At 38.9% G+C, this 9,911-nt stretch overlaps 1 protein-coding gene across 4 annotated transcripts in view; it reads left to right on the forward strand.

Moving 5' to 3' along the window:
* The first annotated feature begins 45 nt into the window (after positions 1-45).
* LOC126407566 (THAP domain-containing protein 11-like) overlaps positions 46-9,911 on the forward strand; it is a 51,732-nt gene continuing 41,866 nt past the window's right edge. For 2 of the 4 annotated variants that reach the window (XM_050072868.1, XM_050072776.1), the window contains exons 1-2: positions 46-639; positions 1,733-2,071. In XM_050072868.1, the coding sequence (XP_049928825.1) occupies positions 438-639; positions 1,733-2,071 (541 nt within the window). In that variant the 5' untranslated portion in view covers positions 46-437. Of the gene's footprint in view, positions 640-1,732; positions 6,560-9,911 lie in introns of those variants that run through there. The other 2 variants (XM_050072694.1, XM_050072610.1) reach the window with 2 other exon arrangements.

A 9,911-nucleotide genomic window follows, 5' to 3' on the forward strand; every position in this document is an offset into this window, starting at 1 on the left:
ATCAAATATTTTGGTATGAAAAGCTGCATTTTTTATTTAACCAAGTATCCTGTATCATAACTACATGTCTGACAATTGTAACAAACCAAACCGCATGAAAATCGGTTGAGAATTCAGCGAGTAATGATGATTTTAATCATAAATAATCTCCTGCCTCAATAGACATACATGCATTAGGCAGCGCGGCTCCATCTGGGCAAGATGGCGGCCGCGTTGACGTATCGCTCCAATGAGGAGCACCGTTGAATGCGGCATCTACGTATATATATCTATGAAGCGCCGGTAGCTGACGTCACGCAATCCCAGGATGCAACAGTCGAAATCAAAACAACGCCATACTGGCAGGGAAGCGCGTTGTACAACTGACTGCCAAGCATAGCTAACTGACTCGTAACTAACTCCTCTCTTCTCCGGGCTGTTTTCATACAAAAGTGAAAATGGTGGACAGCTGTTGTGCCCCGGGGTGTCATAACAGTCGACACACGAAGGGGAGAGCGTTTTATCGAATCCCGAAAGATCCTGAAAGACGGCGGAGGTGGATTACTGCCATAAAACGTGCCCGAAGCGAGCAGAAGAAAACGGAGCGGTGGGAGCCCAAAGGCAACGGATTCCGCTTGTGTAGTGATCACTTCACATCAGGTACAGAATCCTACGCTCACTAACTTTAATGTTTATTCTACATGCTTTTATTGCGATTTCTAACCGTTTAACGTAATTTTCATAAAAGGCAAGTCTGACCTTTGAATTATGGCGTATTAGGGCGGCTGGCCGGCCGGCCGGCCTGCCCATAGACATGTATATATGTCCATGGGCCTGCCTGCCTCACACACCTCTCTCGCTACGTGATGGAGGTGGCCTGGCCCATAGATATCATATACAGTAGATACCTCGTTGACGGCATTAGCCCGTTTTAGCGATGCGTCAACGTCGCCGCCATCTTGGGGAGGTCACTGCCGACTGGCTAGTACGGTTGTGTATGGGGATAAGTCTTCAGCAAACTTGGCATGCTCACTCAAAAGGCTCAAAGTGTAATTGGGTGCCTGTCCAAAATATTACAGCAAAGAAGAAAAAAGACTTAAGCCCATACACAACAGTACTAGTCAGTCGGCAGTGACCTCCCCAAGATGGCGGCGACGTTGACGCACAGTAGCCACCATAGACATATATACATAGACGCCGCATTGACTGCCGCTGCCTATCAGAGCCGACGTCCTCGCCGGCCGCCATCTTGGATGGGTCTCGTTTCGCCTCCACAGTGCATTCACTTCTATTGAGGAAGGAGCTGTATGCACAAGTACAATAGAATAACTCACTGAATTTGTAACTGATTTTCACGCGGTTTGGTTTGTTACAAACGGCACACATGTAGTTATGATACAGGATGGCTTCGTACATTAAAAATACGGGATTTCATGCTTTAATACTTTCTGCAGACAGCAACAGCATGTTATTTAAGTCACAACACAGTTGTATGTTATATGTATAGCCCAGAGTGGGCTATACACACATATATATATATGTGTGTATATATATATATATATGTGTGTATATATATATATATATATATATATATGTGTGTGTATATACATATATGTACACACACATATATATATATATATATAAGAGAAGATGTAATAGTTTCTAAAAATGAGATTCATGTAAGAGTCAGACTTTGAAACATCTATGAAACATGTACTAAACCTGTTACATGTGTATTTGCATAATGTTTCAGGGAAAAAGAGTAATAACCCTCTGTTACCTGACTACGTCCCATCCATCTTCAAACATGTGCCATCCCCAGAGAAGAGCAGAAGGAGGATGCAGTTAGATGTATTCAACAGAAGACAGAAGACCAAACTCCAAAGAAGAGAGCAGGCAGAAACACCATCAGCTGCCCCAGTAACCCCTCCAACAGCCTGTCCTCAAGATGGCAGCAAGCACCCTAATGCAGGTCATCTCACAGAAAAAGCTCCTGTGGAGGAATCAACCCAAAAAGAACTTGAAAATGATTTCCAGCCCATTCCTGATGATAATGATGATCCAGCAACTCCACCGTGTTCCAGTGAAAACTGTAAGAAACATATTAAATCTCTTGAGATGGAATGCCAAGCTCTGAGGACTGAAAATATGTTGTTGAAAGAGAAAATGAATAGAACTGGACTAAATGAGATGAGTCTACAAAACAACGATAAAAAGGTTAATATTCTCACTGGTTTACCAACATATTCACTGCTAATGACAGTTTTTAGTTTTGTAGCTCCCTATCTAAAACACAAGTCTGGCCTGACACTATTTCAGCAGTATATGCTGGCTTTAATTAAGCTGAGAATGAATTTGTCTTTTGACTTTTTGGCTTATTATTTTGGTGTTGATTTGACCACTGTTTCAAAGCTTTTCAAACACTGTATTAGTGTCATGTATTGTAGACTAGTGACAAGTCTAGTTATATGGCCTGACAGGGAATCATTAAGAAAATCTCTTCCATATGCATTTAGGAACAGTATGGTTGAAAGGACAGTTTGCATCATTGACTGTTTTGAAATATTTATTGAGAAACCTCGCAACTTGTTAGCCAGTGCTCAGTGTTATTCAACATACAAGTCACACCATACAATGAAATATTTAATTGCCATTTGCCCACAAGGTTACATTTGTTTCATTTCCAATGGCTGGGGAGGCCGCACGAGTGATAAGTTCATCACAGAGCAAAGTCATTTTTTGTCTCATTTGCTCCCAGGGGACCTAGTTTTGGCAGACAGAGGTTTCAGTGTCAAAGACTCTGTACAGTCTTGCCAAGCTGAATTAAAGATTCCAGCATTCACTTGTGGCAAGAAACAGCTAGATCCTGTTGAGTTGGAGAACACCAGATGCTTAGCATCTCTTAGGATACACATTGCAAGAGTCATTGGAGTTCTCCGCCAAAAGTACAGTGTTTTGCAAAGCACTGTCCCCATTGGTTTCACTGACATTGACCAAGAAAATGATGTGACAGACCTCGACAAAATTGTCAAAGTATGTTGTGCCCTTACAAATGTCTCTGAATCTGTTGTACCCTCTCAGTGATCCTGAAACAGGTGTAGGGTGTCAGTCTGACAACAGATGTTGGATAAAGTAACTAAATACAGATATGTTCATGTTACTCATAACAGATGTGATGTAATGCCTCTCATTACGGATCTATTTAGGGATGCACAATATGGATATTTTTTAGCTGATATCCACCTGCTTCTCATGGTCAATACTGATAAGATGACTAATAATTTCACATTTTTGTATTTTAAAAGAAGTTCATATAACCTGTATTTTATGCACACTGCAGGGTGAGAAAGGCTAAGATGAGATGTAGTGAACAAAGATGGATGATTTAATATTTCATAGCTCTGATCAAACCAAATTTGACATCACTATTACAACAAAAACAAAGAACTGCTCTGACTTAACTTTAACTTAATCTTAATATACTTTGGCTTTTATAGTGTTTTCTGAAGAATTCAAATGAAGTGCTCTGACAATCTGTTATATCAGATAACTCCATACAGATGTACTTGTGTGACTCATAACAGATGTAGAACTGCAACGAATAATCAATTATGACATTAATCCTCAACTATTTTGATAATGGATTAATCGGTCTGTGTAATTTTGGAAGCCAAAAGTCCACAATCTCTGATTTCAGCCTCGTAAATAATTTTTCTGGTTTCTTTGCTCCTATGGCAGTAAACTAAATATATTTGGGTTATGAGCAAAATAACACATTTGAGGAGATCATTTTTAGGCTTTGGAAAACTGATCGACAATTTTCACCATTTTGACGTTTTATAGACCAAACAACTATTAATCTGTATCGAATCCAGGGTGTCTGCGGGGTCTTAAAAAGTATTAAAAGTTGATAAATCAAATGTTGGAAAATTGAGGCCATTAAAAAGTATTAAAGTGTTTAGTAAGTTAAAGATGTGTTGCTGCTACGGACGGCTTGAAGTGGCGATGATGTCTTAAGGTTTTTTTGGAAGGTCTTAAAGTCTTAAAAAAGGTATTGAAATTAACCTCAGGATTCCTGCATATACCCTGGAATCAAATAAGAAACCGATTAATCAACCATGAAAATAATTGTTGGTTGCAGCCATATATATGACATATATGATATCATAACTCATTACAGATGTACTCCTGTGACTCAGATGTGATGATAACAATAATAATAATAATAATAACAATAACAATAGATGTGGGTATGTTTTGCCTTGAACTGAATTCAGTCAGGGAACTGTCATTCTCGGAACCCATCGGCTGTATTCGGCGTCTGACTTCCGGCAGATGGCGATACAGCCTCTGGGGGCAGACCCCCGATTTTTTGGCATTCCAGTTTGATTTGAGTGGAGGAGATGAATTTCTGTTTCCAACTTCCATTTATATATAAGTAAATATGCTGAACCATTGCAATGGATTCAGAGTTTGCAGTGACGACAGTTATGTTCTGCTTCGTTAGTTCACCGCACGGACCGTTTAACCTGACAACAACTGCAGCCGGCTCAAACGTGATTGGTCAGTATCACGCGGACTACAAACAGCCTACAACCGAAAACCAGGGCTCTTCCGCTCTTCTTCCGGAGGCAAGATCTCCGGAGTTTGCCTACAGATTCTACATTCACTGAAAGTAGAGTCAGCCTCTGGGGGCAGACCCCACAGACTCTACATTCACTGAATGTAGAGTCTGTATATAGAGACTAGGGAACTGTAAATAAACTTGTTTTTCTCACAGCAAAATGGTGTGTTTTATTGGCCCTACAACTGTCGATTTGTTTTGTGAAGGCTACAAAAGAGGGCCATTAACTCATTGTCGCATCTTTTAATCATAGTTTAGTTTGTGAGGGTTTTCTTTTTTTGCGAATTGATGACCTTTCCGTAGCTGGGACATGTCCACTGTTTAGGAATTCTTTTCACGTGAAGGCATGTTACACCCGCAAACGTAATAACAGCCCACAAACATAATAAACCACAAACGTAATACAAATCTGCAGCTTTGCATGTAATAATCCCGCAAATGTAATAAATTTCCCACAAACGTAATAGCAGCTGCCTACTACAAACGTAACACACAATTTTCCGCAAATGTAATAACTATTACATTTGCAGGAAATTATTACATATGTGGGAAGGTGAAAATGTAAACTGTAATAACTTCCCATAAATGTAATATGAGACTGAATAATGATCTTTGTGGTTGTTGTTGTTTGTTTGTTTACTTATACACCTGCCAATAGTGATGCGTGTGTTGACAAGTAACCCACAGGTCAGATGGGGCGGGTCAGAAAGTGACAGAGCAGCGTTCTGAGTAAGTTAGAAATAACTTACAGAAACACACACACACACACACACTGGTCATTCCTTGTCAGTTCACAGAATTACTCTGTGGCAGCAAATATGTCGGATTTATTTTATTTTCTTCTGCCTCTTGTTAATACGGATTTCTCTGCAGCATCTGGCCTACAGTACCTGTTCAGCACCTCGGACAGCGGCGTTGCGGGATGGGTTGGCTCTCATAGGGGGTCAGGTGCAGGTCATAAGGTTTTAAAAACCATGGTTTACAATAACTTAATCCTCCTCCACTCAAAAATGTGTTTTCTTCTTGTTCCTACAGATGAATGTTTGAGCCTCACTGTGCAGAATGATGTATGTGCAGAGCTTGACACTCGATGGCTGTTTTCACATTTATCTGCTGAAAATGCTCATATGATTTTAAGGGCTAGGGCTACGAGCCTATGTTGGTGGCTTATGTAGCCTATGTTTGAACCATTTAATTAAAATATGTCTGCATATCAAAAGCCAAAAACTTGAATATGTCGTTCATTCTTTGGAAGGGCTACAAGCATGATTTGTGACATCACAAATATTTTAGAAGCCAGTCATGGTCCAATGTTCAACTTACACAAGTGTGATGTGGAAACTTGAAGCCTCCAGTGCACATACACTGAGAATGGACTTAACAGTGAAACCTTTGGGATGAAGAATAAAATTGGCATATTGATAGATTCTAGCATTTTTAATGAGGGAGAAGGTGTAGATGTCATTTTAAGGATTTTAACAAGATAATTGAATTTTTTGTGGAAAAACTATATCATACATTATTATTCAAAGAGAAACATTTATATACGTTAAAACATGTCTTGAAGGAATCTTTAATGATTAAATTATCATTTATTTTCATCAAAAAAACGATAACTTAATTGTGATAATAATTACAATTATTTTAATCATTATTATTATTACTATTATTATTATTTTTCTTTTAATTATTTCTTCCCCATATACACACATATACAAAATCACACATACAGTAATATAACTTGAACACACATGTACGTCCACAAACGGAGCAAGTTTTAACAGTACTATGCTACTCTTTTCTTGTTTTAATTCATGAAATTCATTAATTTTTGTTGAGTTGATTCTTGATGCTTTGGCAATATTGTTGTTGTGATATTTACACCAATAAAGCAAATTTGAATCTAATTGAATGAATAAATCACGAATACTAAAAATCTGCAGCTTATACAAGTTGCTAACTAAATGTCTTCAACAGGCAATGACATTTTCTTCCCACATATTCTTGTCCTTTAGATTCTTGCCTATTTAGACTTATCAAGTGTTGTGTATACAAATGAGCAATAAATCCAATTCCTTATTTTTTTTCAAAAAACTTTTACTGCAAAGACAAGTGCAAAAAACACAGATTGAGCAAAAACATTGTCATGATGATAACAAGATCTCAGAGACTAGTCAATCCCAGGAGCTGGTTAAAAAAAGTCAAGGAGAACCAGACAGGCTGAGCAAGACCATGTAGAACCACAAGAAGTCCAAATGGTTGAAACTCTTGTCCCAGAGGAGGCTGAAGCTCCACTTGCTGCTGAACCAGTGAAAATAAATGAATGCTGAAAGTGTCCATGGGTGCAATATCCAGGCGAGGAGGGCAAAAAGCAAAACAAGACACTCAGTGAAGCCCCTGAAATCCACTGAGATCCAAAGGGTACCTGTTGTTAGCACTATAGACAAACCCACACGGGGTAGGACAGTAAACAAGTTTCTAAAGAGGTTAATATACAATGCAAAGTACAACAACTGGGTACTATTTATCCTCACTAAACATTGTTTGTCCAATGTAAATAAAAGACGTCTGCGTATTGTAAGCCAACATAAAAACTTTTCTCAAAACTTCTGAAAATTAAAGGCTTGCAGACAATTAATGACTAACAGAAAATTTCTCTGACAGAAAATGTCTTAGAAAAAATAAGAGGATAAATACTTCCAATAACATTTTACTTCCAAAAAAAGTCTTTCATTTTGTAACGCCCAGAAGCGAGATGTGTCAGAGTCATCCAAGCTCTAATCCACCTATTATTGTTGGAGAAAAGTTCTTTGATATGTTGTGCTAACCCGCTGCTCCGACCAGCTGCTCTGTATAGTTTCATAACGCTGATATCTGTGTCATGATTTTGGCCAATGTCAAGTTGTTCAGACAATGGAGGCCTGATATAGATCCAGGGAAGGTGTCTTTCAGTTAATTCTCTGAACAGTGGAGACACTCTATTGAATGCGGCAATCATGGACATGTCCAAATCCAGGGTGCATCTAATAATGATCGAGATCATTTCTTTTTGAAGTGTTGGGGGAGCGTCTTCTGAAATGCCAAAAGCATGATCGGAAAGGCCTGCATCCGCTTCATCACTGTGATCTTCATTTTTTGCTCTTCTTCTCTTCTCTTTTTTTCAAATAAATCCCTTTGTTTCCTTGAAGGAAGCAGTGTGTCTGCATTATTCGTACAGTCCTCTACAGTGTCCGGTGATGGATGGGTGCCTTGAGCCATCAGTATGTTATTGCTTTTACGGCCATAATATACTTCGAATCATATCATATGAATCTTGAGATTTCAATGAATCCATTGATACCAAATACATCATGCTGGCTTACCAGGAAAGGGGTGAAAAGTTGTTGCAAAGTTGAACTGTTTTACCGTGAAGTGACCATCAACGTCATTTTTAGCTAGCCTGTTGTGCAGTAAATTATGGTGAAATAACATGCTGCATAAGAGAAAAAAATGCAACAGCGACACTTTTGACAATCTAGCGGACTGAATTTTTAAGCTAGCGTGAAACCAGTGGTATCATATATATCTTGAGATTTCAATGAATCCATTGATACCAAATACATCATGCTGGCTTACCAGGAAAGGGATGGAAAGTTGTTTCAAAGTTGAACTGTTTTACCGCGAAGCGACCATCAACGTCATTTTTAGCTAGCCTGTTGTGCAGTAAATTATGGTGAAATAACATGCTGCATAAGAGAAAAAAATGCAACAGCAACACTTTTGACAATCTAGCGGACTGAGTTTTTAAGCTAGCGTGAAACCAGCGGTATCATATATATCTTGAGATTTCAATGAATGGCTTACCGGGAAAGGGGTGAAAAGTTGTTGTTCCAAAGTTGGAGTGTTTTGCCGCTAAGTGACCATCGCCTGCGCGTCTTCTTTGGTTTTATTGGTAGAGTTTTGATGCATACCCATACATTTATTTATTTGCGGCAGCTATCAAGTAATTCATATTCAAATAATAATAAGTGGATGAGACCTTACATTACACTTAACTGAAAGGCTGTTTATTTAATGTAACAATGTATCATTTTGTCTGGGAAATTTTCAGTTATCTACATGACAATTCTCACTTTCCTGCATTCACATAGGCTACATTAATTTAAGTTCACCAGGCATTAATTATTTGCAAGCCAATCAATTTCAATCAATTTTATTTATAAAGCCCAATATCACAAATCACAATTTGCTTCACAGGGCTTTACAGCATACGACATCCCTCTGTCCTTAGGACCCTCACAACGGATAAGGAAAAACTCCCCAAAAAACCCCTTTAACGGGGGAAAAAAACGATAGAAACCTCAGGAAGAGCAACTGAGGAGGGATCCCTCTTCCAGGACGGACAGACGTGCAATAGATGTCGTACAGAACAGATCAACATAATAAATTATCAGTAGTCCGTATGACACAATGAGACAGAGAGAGAGACAGAGACAGACAGAGAGAGAGAGAGAGAGGGAGATGCAGGACAGACGGTAATGACAGTAGCTTACAACAACATTAATGAAAGTAATATTATAATTAATAATAATATATTAATATCTGATAGTATACATGTGTGACAATAATCATATGTGTATAATAACAGTAGAAGTATGACTAATGATAACAGCAGCAGCAGGAGGCATCTGGCAGGACCACGGCAGCAGCCAGCAACCACACACGTCACAATTGTCAGTGTTCAGACAGTCTTGGTCCATGTTACTATCAAAGAGTACACGGACCAGTCTTAAATCTTGAAAAATGTTTTCATTACTTCAAACATAGGCTACATAAGCCACCAACATAGGCTCGTAGCCCTAGCCCTTAAAATCATATGAGCATTTCAGGATTTTTTGGTGAACAGCAAAATTCATGCTTCCATTTATCACAGCAAGTCTTCCAGGTCCTGAAGCAGCAGGAGATAGATAGATAGATTTCAATTACTTTTTTTCTCATTTGTTCCTGAATTTCTTTGGATCTCGGCATGATGTCTATAGCTTTTGAGGATCTTTTGGTCTACTTCACTTTGTCAGGTAGGTCCTATTTAAGTGATTTCTAGATTGGGAACAGGTGTGCAGTAATCAGGCCTGGGTGTGGCTACAGAAATTGAACTCAGGTGTGATCAACCACAGTTATGTTTTAACANNNTTTAAGTGATTTCTAGATTGGGAACAGGTGTGCAGTAATCAGGCCTGGGTGTGGCTACAGAAATTGAACTCAGGTGTGATCAACCACAGTTATGTTTTAACAGGAGCTGGGGGGCAAACACTTTTTCACACAGGGCCAT

This window comes from Epinephelus moara, chromosome 1 (assembly GCF_006386435.1).
Source record: "Epinephelus moara isolate mb chromosome 1, YSFRI_EMoa_1.0, whole genome shotgun sequence".
Classification (NCBI taxonomy): Eukaryota; Metazoa; Chordata; class Actinopteri; order Perciformes; family Serranidae; genus Epinephelus; species Epinephelus moara.